General features: G+C 42.2%; 1 protein-coding gene across 1 annotated transcript in view; it reads right to left on the reverse strand.

Moving 5' to 3' along the window:
- LOC130317823 (vitamin D3 hydroxylase-associated protein-like) overlaps positions 1–22,210 on the reverse strand; it is a 40,041-nt gene that overhangs the window by 12,098 nt on the left and 5,733 nt on the right. Inside the window, exon 2 of the mRNA XM_056552876.1 lies at positions 3,736–3,849. Within this exon, the coding sequence (XP_056408851.1) occupies positions 3,736–3,849 (114 nt within the window). The remainder of the gene's footprint in view (positions 1–3,735; positions 3,850–22,210) is intronic.

The raw sequence follows: 22,210 nt of genomic DNA on the forward strand, positions 1-22,210 counted from the left end.
TATATAAGGGTCCTGGGGTGGCTGACAATACTTTCCTCCCCTCTGTATATAAGGGTCCTGGGGTGGCTGACAATACTTTCCTCCTCTCTGTATATAAGGGTCCTGGGGTGGCTGACAATACTTTCCTCCTCTCTGTATATAAGGGTCCTGGGGTGGCTGACAATACTTTCCTCCTCTCTGTATATAAGGGTCCTGGGGTGGCTGACAATACTTTCCTCCTCTCTGTATATAAGGGTCCTGGGGTGGCTGACAATACTTTCCTCCTCTCTGTATATAAGGGTCCTGGGGTGGCTGACTAAACACTTTCCTCCTCTCTGTATATAAGGGTCCTGGGGTGGCTGACAATACTTTCCTCCTCTCTGTATATAAGGGTCCTGGGGTGGCTGACAATACTTTCCTCCCCTCTGTATATAAGGGTCCTGGGGTGGCTGACAATACTTTCCTCCTCTCTGTATATAAGGGTCCTGGGGTGGCTGACAATACTTTCCTCCCCTCTGTATATAAGGGTCCTGGGGTGGCTGACAATACTTTCCTCCCCTCTGTATATAAGGGTCCTGGGGTGGCTGACAATACTTTCCTCCTCTCTGTATATAAGGGTCCTGGGGTGGCTGACTAAACACTTTCCTCCCCTCTGTATATAAGGGTCCTGGGGTGGCTGACTAAACACTTTCCTCCCCTCTGTATATAAGGGTCCTGGGGTGGCTGACAATACATTCCTCCCCTCTGTATATAAGGGTCCTGGGGTGGCTGACAATACTTTCCTCCTCTCTGTATATAAGGGTCCTGGGGTGGCTGACAATACTTTCCTCCCCTCTGTATATAAGGGTCCTGGGGTGGCTGACAATACTTTCCTCCCCTCTGTATATAAGGGTCCTGGGGTGTCTGACAATACTTTCCTCCTCTCTGTATATTAGGGTCCTGGGGTGGCTGACAATACTTTCCTCCCCTCTGTATATAAGGGTCCTGGGGTGGCTGACAATACTTTCCTCCTCTCTGTATATAAGGGTCCTGGGGTGGCTGACAATACTTTCCTCCCCTCTGTATATAAGGGTCCTGGGGTGGCTGACAATACTTTCCTCCCCTCTGTATATAAGGGTCCTGGGGTGGCTGACAATACTTTCCTCCCCTCTGTATATAAGAGTCCTGGGGTGGCTGACAATACTTTCCTCCTCTCTGTATATAAGGGTCCTGGGGTGGCTGACAATACTTTCCTCCTCTCTGTATATAAGGGTCCTGGGGTGGCTGACAATACTTTCCTCCTCTCTGTATATAAGGGTCCTGGGGTGGCTGACAATACTTTCCTCCCCTCTGTATATAAGGGTCCTGGGGTGGCTGACAATACTTTCCTCCTCTCTGTATATAAGGGTCCTGGGGTGGCTGACAATACTTTCCTCCTCTCTGTATATAAGGGTCCTGGGGTGACTGACAATACTTTCCTCCTCTCTGTATATAAGGGTCCTGGGGTGGCTGACTAAACACTTTCCTCCTCTCTGTATATAAGGGTCCTGGGGTGGCTGACAATACTTTCCTCCTCTCTGTATATAAGGGTCCTGGGGTGGCTGACAATACTTTCCTCCCCTCTGTATATAAGGGTCCTGGGGTGGCTGACAATACTTTCCTCCTCTCTGTATATAAGGGTCCTGGGGTGGCTGACAATACTTTCCTCCCCTCTGTATATAAGGGTCCTGGGGTGGCTGACAATACTTTCCTCCCCTCTGTATATAAGGGTCCTGGGGTGGCTGACAATACTTTCCTCCTCTCTGTATATAAGGGTCCTGGGGTGGCTGACAATACTTTCCACCTCTCTGTATATAAGGGTCCTGGGGTGGCTGACAATACTTTCCTCCCCTCTGTATATAAGGGTCCTGGGGTGGCTGACAATACTTTCCACCTCTCTGTATATAAGGGTCCTGGGGTGGCTGACAATACTTTCCTCCTCTCTGTATATAAGGGTCCTGGGGTGGCTGACAATACTTTCCTCCCCTCTGTATATAAGGGTCCTGGGGTGGCTGACAATACTTTCCTCCTCTCTGTATATAAGGGTCCTGGGGTGGCTGACAATACATTCCTCCCCTCTGTATATAAGGGTCCTGGGGTGGCTGACTAAACACTTTCCTCCCCTCTGTATATAAGGGTCCTGGGGTGGCTGACAATACTTTCCTCCTCTCTGTATATAAGGGTCCTGGGGTGGCTGACAATACTTTCCTCCCCTCTGTATATAAGGGTCCTGGGGTGGCTGACAATACTTTCCTCCTCTCTGTATATAAGGGTCCTGGGGTGGCTGACAATACTTTCCTCCTCTCTGTATATAAGGGTCCTGGGGTGGCTGACAATACTTTCCTCCCCTCTGTATATAAGGGTCCTGGGGTGGCTGACAATACTTTCCTCCTCTCTGTATATAAGGGTCCTGGGGTGGCTGACAATACTTTCCTCCCCTCTGTATATAAGGGTCCTGGGGTGGCTGACAATACTTTCCTCCTCTCTGTATATAAGGGTCCTGGGGTGGCTGACAATACTTTCCTCCTCTCTGTATATAAGGGTCCTGGGGTGGCTGACAATACTTTCCTCCTCTCTGTATATAAGGGTCCTGGGGTGGCTGACAATACTTTCCTCCCCTCTGTATATAAGGGTCCTGGGGTGGCTGACAATACTTTCCTCCCCTCTGTATATAAGGGTCCTGGGGTGGCTGACAATACTTTCCTCCTCTCTGTATATAAGGGTCCTGGGGTGGCTGACAATACTTTCCTCCTCTCTGTATATAAGGGTCCTGGGGTGGCTGACAATACTTTCCTCCCCTCTGTATATAAGGGTCCTGGGGTGGCTGACAATACTTTCCTCCTCTCTGTATATAAGGGTCCTGGGGTGGCTGACAATACTTTCCTCCCCTCTGTATATAAGGGTCCTGGGGTGGCTGACAATACTTTCCTCCCCTCTGTATATAAGGGTCCTGGGGTGGCTGACAATACTTTCCTCCCCTCTGTATATAAGGGTCCTGGGGTGGCTGACAATACTTTCCTCCTCTCTGTATATAAGGGTCCTGGGGTGGCTGACAATACTTTCCTCCTCTCTGTATATAAGGGTCCTGGGGTGGCTGACAATACTTTCCTCCTCTCTGTATATAAGGGTCCTGGGGTGGCTGACAATACTTTCCTCCCCTCTGTATATAAGGGTCCTGGGGTGGCTGACAATACTTTCCTCCCCTCTGTATATAAGGGTCCTGGGGTGGCTGACAATACTTTCCTCCTCTCTGTATATAAGGGTCCTGGGGTGGCTGACAATACTTTCCTCCTCTCTGTATATAAGGGTCCTGGGGTGGCTGACAATACTTTCCTCCTCTCTGTATATAAGGGTCCTGGGGTGGCTGACAATACTTTCCACCTCTCTGTATATAAGGGTCCTGGGGTGGCTGACAATACTTTCCTCCCCTCTGTATATAAGGGTCCTGGGGTGGCTGACAATACTTTCCTCCCCTCTGTATATAAGGGTCCTGGGGTGGCTGACAATACTTTCCTCCTCTCTGTATATAAGGGTCCTGGGGTGGCTGACAATACTTTCCTCCTCTCTGTATATAAGGGTCCTGGGGTGGCTGACAATACTTTCCTCCTCTCTGTATATAAGGGTCCTGGGGTGGCTGACAATACTTTCCACCTCTCTGTATATAAGGGTCCTGGGGTGGCTGACAATACTTTCCTCCCCTCTGTATATAAGGGTCCTGGGGTGGCTGCGGTCACTCACCTTGCTCACGTAGGTCCCGAGGACGGCTTCTGGGGTGAGGACCTCGCTCCTCAGTTTGTCTCTCAGCTCCATCAGGGACAGCGACAGAATCGCTGAGGGATCGGTCACATGATGCTGGAACGACACAGAGGACCCAAAATCATCTAATACACAGAGAAAGGAAGGAAGGCGCCTCATGTGCGGGATCAGTAGATCTTGCAGGTGGGGGTAGGGGAAGGTAATTCCCAAGCCGCTTACCGAAGTTGGTTGTGCGCCCACACACAACAAGGTTAGGAGCAGAAGAGATATGAAGGCAGGTCCACTGCAGCCCTCCTGGATAGGTATGAAATCAAAGGCGAATGACCAGGGAGTCAGGAGTTTGTCTGGCGCAGAGAGGAACCATCAGACAGCCAAGTAAAATCAATGGATTTATTAGATGCAACGCGTTTCGCTGCGCATGCGCAGCTTCATCAGGCATGACAAGGGGAGGCTGGTAACAGGTATATATACCTCCAGGAATTAACCATTAGAGTGCTATTTGAAAAGAGATGTTACATAGAGTTACATATCCATATGACAATATATGAAAATGATACATAAATACATATAAACAGAAATCACAAAAATAGTGATAAGACAGCAATATGAAAGCACAATGCAATCCTACATATATATATATATATATATAAATATATACAACATGATTATAATTATCGCATGTGATGTGAATATGACACCAAAGCGACTCAAGAAATCGCACCGCTAAATCGCCGGTGCGGTATTCAACAACACAAGTTGGATATTATTTCAAAAAATATATATATGGTATAAAGAGTCATGTCAATTGGTTCAAGAGATAGAAAAATATTATTTAATTGTATATCGCTACCTTATTAAAAAATAAACTAAAATAGTAAAAAATAAGGGACAGTGCGATAAACCAAACCGCAACTGATCAAAAGGGAATGTATGAACACTACTTAGCGAATAAGATAAACTCAATTAACTAATGCGGTATTGAATACAACAACCATCGAAAACGCAGGGTGTGAATATTCATACAAGAATCCGGATTAACAAACAATAAATAAATTAAAAATAAAAAAATGTTTATATGTAAAAAAGAAGAAGAAGGGGAAATAAACAAAACTTAGATAATAAAACATAAAAAATGAATAAATACACCGTGGGGCGCTCCAGGGTGAACAGTACAGAAGGAACAAAGAAAAAATCAAGGTATAATGTTTTCAAAATTAATCCATATGGAACGATGGGAAAATTTTAAATCCCAAATTATCAAATTATTTAACTGTATCAATACATTCATTAAAACCTTGAGGGTGCAAAGTATGTAGTTTGTGAATCCAAAAGGATTCGCGATTATTAAGTCTTTGTATTCTATTAGGTAAATGAATGGGGATAGTTTCTAAAATAATTAATTTTAAAGTTTCAGTGTTTTTTTGATGATAGAGAGTGAAATGACGGGAAAGACTATGCAACAAAAAACCATGTTTTATGTTCCATCTGTGTTTGTTCATCCTGGAGCGCACCGTTTGTGTGGTACGGCCAACATATTGGCGATCGCAACCACAGGTTAATAAATAGATAGCAAAAGTGGTGTCGCAGTTTAATGAATCCTTAATTTTGAATGTTTGTTGTGTAAAAAAGGAAGAAAAAGTATCAGTTTGGATAATCCATTCACAACAGAGGCAGCGACTTTTTTTACAAGGAAAACAATATGGTTTAATAGAACAGGAATTCTGTGGTGTACGATATTCGGAAAATCTGCTGGGGGCTAATAAATTGCTGAGATTTTTGGAACGTCCCTAGCAGATTTTCCGAATATCGTACACCACAGAATTCCTGTTCTATTAAACCATATTGTTTTCCTTGTAAAAAAAGTCGCTGCCTCTGTTGTGAATGGATTATCCAAACTGATACTTTTTCTTCCTTTTTTACACAACAAACATTCAAAATTAAGGATTCATTAAACTGCGACACCACTTTTGCTATCTATTTATTAACCTGTGGTTGCGATCGCCAATATGTTGGCCGTACCACACAAACGGTGCGCTCCAGGATGAACAAACACAGATGGAACATAAAACATGGTTTTTTGTTGCATAGTCTTTCCCGTCACTTCACTCTCTATCATCAAAAAAACACTGAAACTTTAAAATTAATTATTTTAGAAACTATCCCCATTCATTTACCTAATAGAATACAAAGACTTAATAATCGCGAATCCTTTTGGATTCACAAACTACATACTTTGCACCCTCAAGGTTTTAATGAATGTATTGATACAGTTAAATAATTTGATAATTTGGGATTTAAAATTTTCCCATCGTTCCATATGGATTAATTTTGAAAACATTATACCTTGATTTTTTCTTTGTTCCTTCTGTACTGTTCACCCTGGAGCGCCCCACGGTGTATTTATTCATTTTTTATGTTTTATTATCTAAGTTTTGTTTATTTCCCCTTCTTCTTCTTTTTTACATATAAACATTTTTTTATTTTTAATTTATTTATTGTTTGTTAATCCGGATTCTTGTATGAATATTCACACCCTGCGTTTTCGCCGGTTGTTGTATTCAATACCGCATTAGTTAATTGAGTTTATCTTATTCGCTAAGTAGTGTTCATACATTCCCTTTTGATCAGTTGCGGTTTGGTTTATCGCACTGTCCCTTATTTTTTACTATTTTAGTTTATTTTTTAATAAGGTAGCGATATACAATTAAATAATATTTTTCTATCTCTTGAACCAATTGACATGACTCTTTATACCATATATATTTTTTGAAATAATATCCAACTTGTGTTGTTGAATACCGCACCGGCGATTTAGCGGTGCGATTTCTTGAGTCGCTTTGGTGTCATATTCACATCACATGCGATAATTATAATCATGTTATATATATTTATATATATATATATATATATATAGGATTGCATTGTGCTTTCATATTGCTGTCTTATCACTATTTTTGTGATTTCTGTTTATATGTATTTATGTATCATTTTCATATATTGTCATATGGATATGTAACTCTATGTAACATCTCTTTTCAAATAGCACTCTAATGGTTAATTCCTGGAGGTATATATACCTGTTACCAGCCTCCCCTTGTCATGCCTGATGAAGCTGCGCATGCGCAGCGAAACGCGTTGCATCTAATAAATCCATTGATTTTACTTGGCTGTCTGATGGTTCCTCTCTGCGCCAGACAAACTCCTGACTCCCTGGTCATCTAATACACAGAGAGGACCCAATATCATCTAATACACAGAGAGGACCCAATGTCATCTAATACACAGAGAGGACCCAATGTCATCTAATACAGAGAGAGAGGACCCAAAATCATCTAATACACAGAGAGGACCCAATATCATCTAATACAGAGAGAGAGGACCCAATATCATCTAATACACAGAGAGGACCCAATGTCATCTAATACAGAGAGAGGACCCAAAATCATCTAATACACAGAGAGGACCCAATATCATCTAATACAGAGAGAGAGGACCCAATATCATCTAATACACAGAGAGGACCCAATATCATCTAATACACAGAGAGGACCCAATGTCATCTAATACACAGAGAGGACCCAATATCATCTAATACACAGAGAGGACCCAATGTCATCTAATACAGAGAGAGAGGACCCAAAATCATCTAATACACAGAGAGGACCCAATATCATCTAATACAGAGAGAGAGGACCCAATATCATCTAATACACAGAGAGGACCCAATGTCATCTAATACAGAGAGAGGACCCAAAATCATCTAATACACAGAGAGGACCCAATATCATCTAATACAGAGAGAGAGGACCCAATATCATCTAATACACAGAGAGGACCCAATATCATCTAATACACAGAGAGGACCCAATGTCATCTAATACACAGAGAGGACCCAATATCATCTAATACACAGAGAGGACCCAATGTCATCTAATACAGAGAGAGAGGACCCAAAATCATCTAATACACAGAGAGGACCCAATATCATCTAATACAGAGAGAGAGGACCCAATATCATCTAATACACAGAGAGGACCCAATGTCATCTAATACAGAGAGAGGACCCAAAATCATCTAATACAGAGAGAGAGAGGACCCAATATCATCTAATACACAGAGAGGACCCAATATCATCTAATACACAGAGAGGACCCAATGTCATCTAATACACAGAGAGGACCCAATGTCATCTAATACAGAGAGAGGACCCAAAGTCATCTAATACACAGAGAGGACCCAATATCATCTAATACACAGAGAGGACCCAATATCATCTAATACACAGAGAGGACCCAATATCATCTAATACACAGAGAGGACCCAATGTCATCTAATACACAGAGAGGACCCAATGTCATCTAATACACAGAGAGGACCCAATGTCATCTAATACACAGAGAGGACCCAATGTCATCTAATACAGAGAGAGGACCCAATATCATCTAATACACAGAGAGGACCCAATGTCATCTAATACAGAGAGAGAGGACCCAATGTCATCTAATACAGAGAGAGAGGACCCAATATCATCTAATACAGAGAGAGAGGACCCAATGTCATCTAATACACAGAGAGGACCCAATATCATCTAATACACAGAGAGGACCCAATATCATCTAATACAGAGAGAGAGGACCCAATGTCATCTAATACAGAGAGAGAGGACCCAATGTCATCTAATACAGAGAGAGGACCCAATGTCATCTAATACACAGAGAGGACCCAATATCATCTAATACACAGAGAGGACCCAATGTCATCTAATACACAGAGAGGACCCAATGTCATCTAATACACAGAGAGGACCCAATGTCATCTAATACACAGAGAGGACCCAATGTCATCTAATACAGAGAGAGAGGACCCAATGTCATCTAATACAGAGAGAGGACCCAATATCATCTAATACAGAGAGAGAGGACCCAATATCATCTAATACACAGAGAGGACCCAATATCATCTAATACACAGAGAGGACCCAATATCATCTAATACACAGAGAGGACCCAATATCATCTAATACACAGAGAGGACCCAATGTCATCTAATACACAGAGAGAGGACCCAATGTCATCTAATACACAGAGAGAGGACCCAATGTCATCTAATACACAGAGAGAGGACCCAATGTCATCTAATACACAGAGAGGACCCAATATCATCTAATACACAGAGAGGACCCAATATCATCTAATACACAGAGAGGACCCAATATCATCTAATACACAGAGAGGACCCAATGTCATCTAATACACAGAGAGAGGACCCAATGTCATCTAATACACAGAGAGAGGACCCAATGTCATCTAATACAGAGAGAGAGGACCCAATGTCATCTAATACAGAGAGAGGACCCAATGTCATCTAATACACAGAGAGAGGACCCAATGTCATCTAATACAGAGAGAGGACCCAATATCATCTAATACACAGAGAGGACCCAATATCATCTAATACACAGAGAGGACCCAATATCATCTAATACACAGAGAGGACCCAATATCATCTAATACACAGAGAGGACCCAATGTCATCTAATACACAGAGAGGACCCAATGTCATCTAATACAGAGAGAGGACCCAAAATCATCTAATACACAGAGAGGACCCAATATCATCTAATACACAGAGAGGACCCAATGTCATCTAATACAGAGAGAGAGGACCCAAAATCATCTAATACACAGAGAGGACCCAATATCATCTAATACAGAGAGAGAGGACCCAATATCATCTAATACACAGAGAGGACCCAATGTCATCTAATACAGAGAGAGGACCCAAAATCATCTAATACACAGAGAGGACCCAATATCATCTAATACAGAGAGAGAGGACCCAATATCATCTAATACACAGAGAGGACCCAATATCATCTAATACACAGAGAGGACCCAATGTCATCTAATACACAGAGAGGACCCAATGTCATCTAATACAGAGAGAGGACCCAAAGTCATCTAATACACAGAGAGGACCCAATGTCATCTAATACAGAGAGAGAGGACCCAATGTCATCTAATACAGAGAGAGAGGACCCAATGTCATCTAATACACAGAGAGGACCCAATATCATCTAATACACAGAGAGGACCCAATATCATCTAATACACAGAGAGGACCCAATGTCATCTAATACACAGAGAGGACCCAATGTCATCTAATACACAGAGAGGACCCAATGTCATCTAATACAGAGAGAGGACCCAATATCATCTAATACACAGAGAGGACCCAATGTCATCTAATACAGAGAGAGAGGACCCAATGTCATCTAATACAGAGAGAGGACCCAATATCATCTAATACAGAGAGAGAGGACCCAATATCATCTAATACACAGAGAGGACCCAATATCATCTAATACACAGAGAGGACCCAATATCATCTAATACAGAGAGAGAGGACCCAATATCATCTAATACACAGAGAGGACCCAATATCATCTAATACACAGAGAGGACCCAATATCATCTAATACACAGAGAGGACCCAATGTCATCTAATACACAGAGAGAGGACCCAATGTCATCTAATACACAGAGAGAGGACCCAATGTCATCTAATACACAGAGAGAGGACCCAATGTCATCTAATACACAGAGAGGACCCAATATCATCTAATACACAGAGAGGACCCAATATCATCTAATACACAGAGAGGACCCAATGTCATCTAATACACAGAGAGAGGACCCAATGTCATCTAATACACAGAGAGAGGACCCAATGTCATCTAATACAGAGAGAGAGGACCCAATGTCATCTAATACAGAGAGAGGACCCAATGTCATCTAATACACAGAGAGAGGACCCAATGTCATCTAATACAGAGAGAGGACCCAATGTCATCTAATACACAGAGAGGACCCAATATCATCTAATACACAGAGAGGACCCAATATCATCTAATACACAGAGAGGACCCAATGTCATCTAATACACAGAGAGGACCCAATGTCATCTAATACAGAGAGAGGACCCAAAATCATCTAATACACAGAGAGGACCCAATATCATCTAATACACAGAGAGGACCCAATATCATCTAATACACAGAGAGGACCCAATATCATCTAATACACAGAGAGGACCCAATGTCATCTAATACACAGAGAGGACCCAAAATCATCTAATACACAGAGAGGACCCAATATCATCTAATACACAGAGAGGACCCAGTGTCATCTAATACAGAGAGAGGACCCAAAATCATCTAATACACAGAGAGGACCCAATATCATCTAATACAGAGAGAGAGGACCCAATATCATCTAATACACAGAGAGGACCCAATATCATCTAATACACAGAGAGGACCCAATGTCATCTAATACACAGAGAGGACCCAATATCATCTAATACACAGAGAGGACCCAATGTCATCTAATACAGAGAGAGAGGACCCAAAATCATCTAATACACAGAGAGGACCCAATATCATCTAATACAGAGAGAGAGAGGACCCAATATCATCTAATACACAGAGAGGACCCAATGTCATCTAATACAGAGAGAGGACCCAAAATCATCTAATACACAGAGAGGACCCAATATCATCTAATACAGAGAGAGAGGACCCAATATCATCTAATACACAGAGAGGACCCAATATCATCTAATACACAGAGAGGACCCAATGTCATCTAATACACAGAGAGGACCCAATATCATCTAATACACAGAGAGGACCCAATGTCATCTAATACAGAGAGAGAGGACCCAAAATCATCTAATACACAGAGAGGACCCAATATCATCTAATACAGAGAGAGAGGACCCAATATCATCTAATACACAGAGAGGACCCAATGTCATCTAATACACAGAGAGGACCCAATGTCATCTAATACACAGAGAGGACCCAATGTCATCTAATACAGAGAGAGGACCCAATATCATCTAATACACAGAGAGGACCCAATGTCATCTAATACAGAGAGAGAGGACCCAATGTCATCTAATACAGAGAGAGAGGACCCAATATCATCTAATACAGAGAGAGAGGACCCAATGTCATCTAATACACAGAGAGGACCCAATATCATCTAATACACAGAGAGGACCCAATATCATCTAATACAGAGAGAGAGGACCCAATGTCATCTAATACAGAGAGAGAGGACCCAATGTCATCTAATACAGAGAGAGGACCCAATGTCATCTAATACACAGAGAGGACCCAATATCATCTAATACACAGAGAGGACCCAATGTCATCTAATACACAGAGAGGACCCAATGTCATCTAATACACAGAGAGGACCCAATGTCATCTAATACACAGAGAGGACCCAATGTCATCTAATACAGAGAGAGAGGACCCAATGTCATCTAATACAGAGAGAGGACCCAATATCATCTAATACAGAGAGAGAGGACCCAATATCATCTAATACACAGAGAGGACCCAATATCATCTAATACACAGAGAGGACCCAATATCATCTAATACACAGAGAGGACCCAATATCATCTAATACACAGAGAGGACCCAATATCATCTAATACACAGAGAGGACCCAATATCATCTAATACACAGAGAGGACCCAATGTCATCTAATACACAGAGAGAGGACCCAATGTCATCTAATACACAGAGAGAGGACCCAATGTCATCTAATACACAGAGAGAGGACCCAATGTCATCTAATACACAGAGAGGACCCAATATCATCTAATACACAGAGAGGACCCAATATCATCTAATACACAGAGAGGACCCAATGTCATCTAATACACAGAGAGAGGACCCAATGTCATCTAATACACAGAGAGAGGACCCAATGTCATCTAATACAGAGAGAGAGGACCCAATGTCATCTAATACAGAGAGAGGACCCAATGTCATCTAATACACAGAGAGAGGACCCAATGTCATCTAATACAGAGAGAGAGGACCCAATGTCATCTAATACAGAGAGAGGACCCAATGTCATCTAATACACAGAGAGAGGACCCAATGTCATCTAATACAGAGAGAGGACCCAATATCATCTAATACACAGAGAGGACCCAATATCATCTAATACACAGAGAGGACCCAATATCATCTAATACACAGAGAGGACCCAATATCATCTAATACACAGAGAGGACCCAATGTCATCTAATACACAGAGAGGACCCAATGTCATCTAATACAGAGAGAGAGGACCCAAAATCATCTAATACACAGAGAGGACCCAATATCATCTAATACAGAGAGAGAGGACCCAATATCATCTAATACACAGAGAGGACCCAATGTCATCTAATACAGAGAGAGGACCCAAAATCATCTAATACACAGAGAGGACCCAATATCATCTAATACAGAGAGAGAGGACCCAATATCATCTAATACACAGAGAGGACCCAATATCATCTAATACACAGAGAGGACCCAATGTCATCTAATACACAGAGAGGACCCAATGTCATCTAATACAGAGAGAGGACCCAAAGTCATCTAATACAGAGAGAGGACCCAATATCATCTAATACACAGAGAGGACCCAATGTCATCTAATACAGAGAGAGAGGACCCAATGTCATCTAATACAGAGAGAGAGGACCCAATGTCATCTAATACAGAGAGAGAGGACCCAATATCATCTAATACAGAGAGAGAGGACCCAATGTCATCTAATACACAGAGAGGACCCAATATCATCTAATACACAGAGAGGACCCAATATCATCTAATACACAGAGAGGACCCAATGTCATCTAATACACAGAGAGGACCCAATGTCATCTAATACACAGAGAGGACCCAATGTCATCTAATACAGAGAGAGGACCCAATATCATCTAATACACAGAGAGGACCCAATGTCATCTAATACAGAGAGAGAGGACCCAATGTCATCTAATACAGAGAGAGGACCCAATATCATCTAATACAGAGAGAGAGGACCCAATATCATCTAATACACAGAGAGGACCCAATATCATCTAATACACAGAGAGGACCCAATATCATCTAATACAGAGAGAGAGGACCCAATATCATCTAATACACAGAGAGGACCCAATATCATCTAATACACAGAGAGGACCCAATGTCATCTAATACACAGAGAGAGGACCCAATGTCATCTAATACACAGAGAGAGGACCCAATGTCATCTAATACACAGAGAGAGGACCCAATGTCATCTAATACACAGAGAGGACCCAATATCATCTAATACACAGAGAGGACCCAATATCATCTAATACACAGAGAGGACCCAATGTCATCTAATACACAGAGAGAGGACCCAATGTCATCTAATACACAGAGAGAGGACCCAATGTCATCTAATACAGAGAGAGAGGACCCAATGTCATCTAATACAGAGAGAGGACCCAATGTCATCTAATACACAGAGAGAGGACCCAATGTCATCTAATACAGAGAGAGGACCCAATATCATCTAATACACAGAGAGGACCCAATATCATCTAATACACAGAGAGGACCCAATATCATCTAATACACAGAGAGGACCCAATATCATCTAATACACAGAGAGGACCCAATATCATCTAATACACAGAGAGGACCCAATGTCATCTAATACACAGAGAGGACCCAATGTCATCTAATACACAGAGAGGACCCAATGTCATCTAATACAGAGAGAGGACCCAAAATCATCTAATACACAGAGAGGACCCAATATCATCTAATACACAGAGAGGACCCAATATCATCTAATACACAGAGAGGACCCAATATCATCTAATACACAGAGAGGACCCAATGTCATCTAATACACAGAGAGGACCCAATGTCATCTAATACACAGAGAGGACCCAATGTCATCTAATACAGAGAGAGGACCCAATATCATCTAATACACAGAGAGGACCCAATGTCATCTAATCCACAGAGAGAGGACCCAATGTCATCTAATACAGAGAGAGAGGACCCAATGTCATCTAATACACAGAGAGAGAGGACCCAATGTCATCTAATACAGAGAGAGAGGACCCAATATCATCTAATACAGAGAGAGAGGACCCAATGTCATCTAATACACAGAGAGGACCCAATATCATCTAATACACAGAGAGGACCCAATATCATCTAATACAGAGAGAGGACCCAATATCATCTAATACAGAGAGAGGACCCAATATCATCTAATACAGAGAGAGAGGACCCAATGTCATCTAATACAGAGAGAGGACCCAATGTCATCTAATACACAGAGAGGACCCAATGTCATCTAATACACAGAGAGGACCCAATGTCATCTAATACACAGAGGGAGGACCCAATGTCATCTAATACAGAGAGAGAGGACCCAATGTCATCTAATACAGAGAGAGGACCCAATGTCATCTAATACACAGAGAGGACCCAATGTCATCTAATACACAGAGAGGACCCAATGTCATCTAATACAGAGAGAGGACCCAATGTCATCTAATACAGAGAGAGAGAGGACCCAATATCATCTAATACACAGAGAGAGGACCCAATGTCATCTAATACACAGAGAGGACCCAATGTCATCTAATACAGAGAGAGGACCCAAAATCATCTAATACACAGAGAGAGGACCCAATGTCATCTAATACACAGAGAGAGGACCCAATGTCATCTAACACACAGAGAGAGGACCCAATGTCATCTAATACACAGAGAGGACCCAATATCATCTAATACACAGAGAAGACCCAATGTAATCTAATACAGAGAGAGAGGACCCAATGTCATCTAATACACAGAGAGGACCCAATGTCATCTAATACAGAGAGAGGACCCAATGTCATCTAATACACAGAGAGAGGACCCAATGTCATCTAATACAGAGAGAGGACCCAATGTCATCTAATACAGAGAGAGGACCCAATGTCATCTAATACAGAGAGAGAGGACCCAATGTCATCTAATACACAGAGAGGACCCAATGTCATCTAATACACAGAGAGGACCCAATGTCATCTAATACAGAGAGAGGACCCAATATCATCTAATACACAGAGAGGACCCAATGTCATCTAATACAGAGAGAGAGGACCCAATGTCATCTAATACAGAGAGAGAGGACCCAATATCATCTAATACAGAGAGAGAGGACCCAATGTCATCTAATACACAGAGAGGACCCAATATCATCTAATACACAGAGAGGACCCAATATCATCTAATACAGAGAGAGAGGACCCAATGTCATCTAATACACAGAGAGGACCCAATATCATCTAATACACAGAGAGGACCCAATATCATCTAATACAGAGAGAGAGGACCCAATGTCATCTAATACAGAGAGAGAGGACCCAATGTCATCTAATACAGAGAGAGGACCCAATGTCATCTAATACACAGAGAGGACCCAATATCATCTAATACAGAGAGAGGACCCAATGTCATCTAATACACAGAGAGGACCCAATGTCATCTAATACACAGAGAGGACCCAATGTCATCTAATACACAGAGAGGACCCAATGTCATCTAATACAGAGAGAGAGGACCCAATGTCATCTAATACAGAGAGAGGACCCAATGTCATCTAATACAGAGAGAGAGGACCCAATATCATCTAATACACAGAGAGGACCCAATATCATCTAATACACAGAGAGGACCCAATATCATCTAATACAGAGAGAGAGGACCCAATATCATCTAATACACAGAGAGGACCCAATATCATCTAATACACAGAGAGGACCCAATATCATCTAATACACAGAGAGGACCCAATGTCATCTAATACACAGAGAGAGGACCCAATGTCATCTAATACACAGAGAGAGGACCCAATGTCATCTAATACAGAGAGAGAGGACCCAATGTCATCTAATACAGAGAGAGGACCCAATGTCATCTAATACACAGAGAGAGGACCCAATGTCATCTAATACAGAGAGAGGACCCAATATCATCTAATACACAGAGAGGACCCAATATCATCTAATACACAGAGAGGACCCAATATCATCTAATACACAGAGAGGACCCAATATCATCTAATACACAGAGAGGACCCAATGTCATCTAATACACAGAGAGGACCCAATGTCATCTAATACAGAGAGAGGACCCAAAATCATCTAATACACAGAGAGGACCCAATATCATCTAATACACAGAGAGGACCCAATATCATCTAATACACAGAGAGGACCCAATATCATCTAATACACAGAGAGGACCCAATGTCATCTAATACACAGAGAGGACCCAATGTCATCTAATACACAGAGAGGACCCAATGTCATCTAATACAGAGAGAGGACCCAATATCATCTAATACACAGAGAGGACCCAATGTCATCTAATACACAGAGAGAGGACCCAATGTCATCTAATACAGAGAGAGAGGACCCAATGTCATCTAATACAGAGAGAGAGGACCCAATGTCATCTAATACACGAGAGAGAGGACCCAATGTCATCTAATACAGAGAGAGAGGACCCAATATCATCTAATACAGAGAGAGAGGACCCAATGTCATCTAATACACAGAGAGGACCCAATATCATCTAATACACAGAGAGGACCCAATATCATCTAATACAGAGAGAGGACCCAATATCATCTAATACAGAGAGAGGACCCAATATCATCTAATACAGAGAGAGAGGACCCAATGTCATCTAATACAGAGAGAGGACCCAATGTCATCTAATACACAGAGAGGACCCAATGTCATCTAATACACAGAGGGAGAGGACCCAATGTCATCTAATACAGAGAGAGAGGACCCAATGTCATCTAATACAGAGAGAGGACCCAATGTCATCTAATACACAGAGAGGACCCAATGTCATCTAATACACAGAGAGGACCCAATGTCATCTAATACAGAGAGAGGACCCAATGTCATCTAATACAGAGAGAGGACCCAATGTCATCTAATACACAGAGAGAGGACCCAATGTCATCTAATACACAGAGAGAGGACCCAATATCATCTAATACACAGAGAAGACCCAATGTAATCTAATACAGAGAGAGGACCCAATGTCATCTAATACAGAGAGAGGACCCAATGTCATCTAATACAGAGAGAGGACCCAATGTCATCTAATACAGAGAGAGAGGACCCAATGTCATCTAATACACAGAGAGAGGACCCAATGTCATCTAATACACAGAGAGAGGACCCAATGTCATCTAATACACAGAGAGAGGACCCAATGTCATCTAATACACAGAGAGAGGACCCAATATCATCTAATACACAGAGAGAGGACCCAATGTCATCTAATACAGAGAGAGGACCCAATGTCATCTAATACACAGAGAGAGGACCCAATGTCATCTAATACACGGAGAGAGGACCCAATGTCATCTAATACACAGAGAGAGGACCCGATATCATCTAATACACAGAAGAGGACCCGATATCATCTAATACAGAGAGAGGACCCAATGTCATCTAATCACAGAGAGAGAGGACCCAATGTCATCTAATACAGAGAGAGGACCCAATGTCATCTAATACACAGAGAGGACCCAATATCATCTAATACACAGAGAGAGGACCCAATGTCATCTAATACACAGATAGAGGACCCAATGTCATCTAATACAGAGAGAGGACCCAATGTCATCTAATACACAGAGAGAGGACCCAATGTCATCTAATACACAGAGAGAGGACCCAATGTCATCTAATACAGAGAGAGGACCCAATGTCATCTAATACACAGAGAGAGGACCCAATGTCATCTAATACACAGAGTAGAGGACCCAATGTCATCTAATACAGAGAGAGGACCCAATGTCATCTAATACACAGAGAGAGGACCGAATGTCATCTAATACACAGAGAGAGGACCCAATGTCATCTAATACACAGAGAGAGGACCCAATGTCATCTAATACAGAGAGAGAGGACCCAATGTCATCTAATACACAGAGAGAGGGACCCAATGTCATCTAATACAGAGAGAGAGGACCCAATGTCATCTAATACACAGAGAGAGGACCCGATATCATCTAATACACAGAGAGGACCCGATATCATCTAATACAGAGAGAGGACCCAATGTCATCTAATACAGAGAGAGAGGACCCAATGTCATCTAATACAGAGAGAGGACCCAATGTCATCTAATACACAGAGAGGACCCAATATCATCTAATACACAGAGAGAGGACCCAATGTCATCTAATACACAGATAGAGGACCCAATGTCATCTAATACAGAGAGAGGACCCAATGTCATCTAATACACAGAGAGGACCCAATGTCATCTAATACAGAGAGAGGACCCAATGTCATCTAATACACAGAGAGAGGACCCAATGTCATCTAATACACAGAGAGAGGACCCAATGTCATCTAATACACAGAGAGAGGACCCAATGTCATCTAATACAGAGAGAGAGGACCCAATGTCATCTAATACACAGAGAGAGGACCCGAATATCATCTAATACACAGAGAGGACCCGATGTCATCTAATACAGAGAGAGGACCCAATGTCATCTAATACAGAGAGAGAGGACCCAATGTCATCTAATACAGAGAGAGGACCCAATGTCATCTAATACACAGAGAGGACCCAATATCATCTAATACACAGAGAGAGGACCCAATGTCATCTAATACACAGATAGAGGACCCAATGTCATCTAATACAGAGAGAGGACCCAATGTCATCTAATACACAGAGAGGACCCAATGTCATCTAATACAGAGAGAGGACCCAATGTCATCTAATACACAGAGAGAGGACCCAATGTCATCTAATACACAGAGAGAGGACCCAATGTCATCTAATACACAGAGAGAGGACCCAATGTCATCTAATACACAGAGAGAGGACCCAATGTCATCTAATACACAGAGAGAGGACCCAATGTCATCTAATACACAGAGAGAGGACCCAATGTCATCTAATACACAGAGAGGACCCAATGTAATCTAATACAGAGAGAGGACCCAATGTCATCTAATACAGAGAGAGGACCCAATGTCATCTAATACAGAGAGAGGACCCAATGTCATCTAATACAGAGAGAGAGGACCCAATGTCATCTAATACACAGAGAGAGGACCCAATGTCATCTAATACACAGAGAGAGGACCCAATGTCATCTAATACACAGAGAGAGGACCCAATGTCATCTAATACACAGAGAGAGGACCCAATGTCATCTAATACACAGAGAGAGGACCCAATGTCATCTAATACACAGAGAGAGGACCCAATGTCATCTAATACACAGAGAGAGGACCCAATGTCATCTAATACACAGAGAGAGGACCCAATGTCATCTAATACACAGAGAGAGGACCCGATATCATCTAATACACAGAGAGAGGACCCAATGTAATCTAATACAGAGAGAGGACCCAATGTCATCCAATACAGAGAGAGGACCCAATGTCATCTAATACAGAGAGAGAGGACCCAATGTCATCTAATACACAGAGAGAGGACCCAATGTCATCTAATACAGAGAGAGAGGACCCAATGTCATCTAATACAGAGAGAGGACCCAATGTCATCTAATACACAGAGAGAGGACCCAATATCATCTAATACAGAGAGAGAGGACCCAATATCATCTAATACACAGAGAGAGGACCCAATGTCATCTAATACACAGAGAGAGGACCCAATGTCATCTAATACAGAGAGAGGACCCAATATCATCTAATACACAGAGAGGACCCAATATCATCTAATACAGAGAGAGAGGACCCAATATCATCTAATACAGAGAGAGAGGACCCAATGTCATCTAATACACAGAGAGAGGACCCAATGTCATCTAATACACAGAGAGAGGACCCAATGTCATCTAATACAGAGAGAGGACCCAATGTCATCTAATACACAGAGAGAGGACCCAATGTCATCTAATACAGAGAGAGGACCCAATGTCATCTAATACACAGAGAGAGGACCCAATGTCATCTAATACACAGAGAGAGGACCCAATGTCATCTAATACACAGAGAGGACCCAATGTCATCTAATACAGAGAGAGGACCCAATGTCATCTAATACACAGAGAGAGGACCCAATGTCATCTAATACACAGAGAGAGGACCCAATGTCATCTAATACAGAGAGAGGACCCAATATCATCTAATACAGAGAGAGGACCCAATGTCATCTAATACAGAGAGAGAGGACCCAATATCATCTAATACACAGAGAGGACCCAATGTCATCTAATACACAGAGAGGACCCAATGTCATCTAATACAGAGAGAGGACCCAATGTCATCTAATACAGAGAGAGGACCCAATGTCATCTAATACACAGAGAGAGGACCCAATGTCATCTAATACAGAGAGAGGACCCAATGTCATCTAATACACAGAGAGAGGACCCAATGTCATCTAATACAAATGCCATCTAATACACAGAGAGGACCCAATGTCATCTAATACACAGAGAGAGGACCCAGTGTCATCTAATACACAGAGAGGACCCAATGTCATCTAATACACAGAGAGAGGACCCAATGTCATCTAATACACAGAGAGAGGACCCAATGTCATCTAATACACAGAGAGGACCCAATGTCATCTAATACACAGAGAGGACCCAATGTCATCTAATACACAGAGAGAGGACCCAATGTCATCTAATACAGAGAGAGGACCCAATGTCATCTAATACACGAGAGAGGACCCAATGTCATCTAATACACAGAGAGAGGACCCAATGTCATCTAATACACAGAGAGGACCCAATGTCATCTAATACACAGAGAGAGGACCCAATGTCATCTAATACACAGAGAGAGGACCCAATGTCATCTAATACAGAGAGAGAGGACCCAATGTCATCTAATACAGAGAGAGAGGACCCAATGTCATCTAATACACAGAGAGGACCCAATGTCATCTAATACAGAGAGAGGACCCAATGTCATCTAATACAGAGAGAGAGCACCCAATATCATCTAATACACGAGAGAGGACCCAATGTCATCTAATACAGAGAGAGGACCCAATGTCATCTAATACACAGAGAGAGGCATCCAATGTCATCTAATACACAGAGAGGACCCAATGTCATCTAATACACAGAGAGGACTATTCGACCCAATGTCATCTAAGAGAGGACAATGTCTCTAATACAACAGAGAGAGGACCCAATGTCATCTAATACACAGAGAGAGGACCCAATGTCATCTAATACACAGAGAGGACCCAATGTCATCTAATACACAGAGAGGACCCAATGTCATCTAATACACAGAGAGAGGACCCAATGTCATCTAATACAGCAGAGAGGACCCAATGTCATCTAATACACAGAGAGAGGACCCAATGTCATCTAATACACAGAGAGAGGACCCAATGTCATCTAATACACAGAGAGGACCCAATGTCATCTAATACACAGAGAGAGGACCCAATGTCATCTAATACACAGAGAGAGGACCCAATGTCATCTAATACAGAGAGAGAGGACCCAATGTCATCTAATACAGCAGAGAGGACCCAATGTCATCTAATACAGAGAGAGGGACCCAATGTCATCTAAT

Source organism: Hyla sarda, unplaced genomic scaffold (genome assembly GCF_029499605.1).
Source record: "Hyla sarda isolate aHylSar1 unplaced genomic scaffold, aHylSar1.hap1 scaffold_2034, whole genome shotgun sequence".
Classification (NCBI taxonomy): Eukaryota; Metazoa; Chordata; class Amphibia; order Anura; family Hylidae; genus Hyla; species Hyla sarda.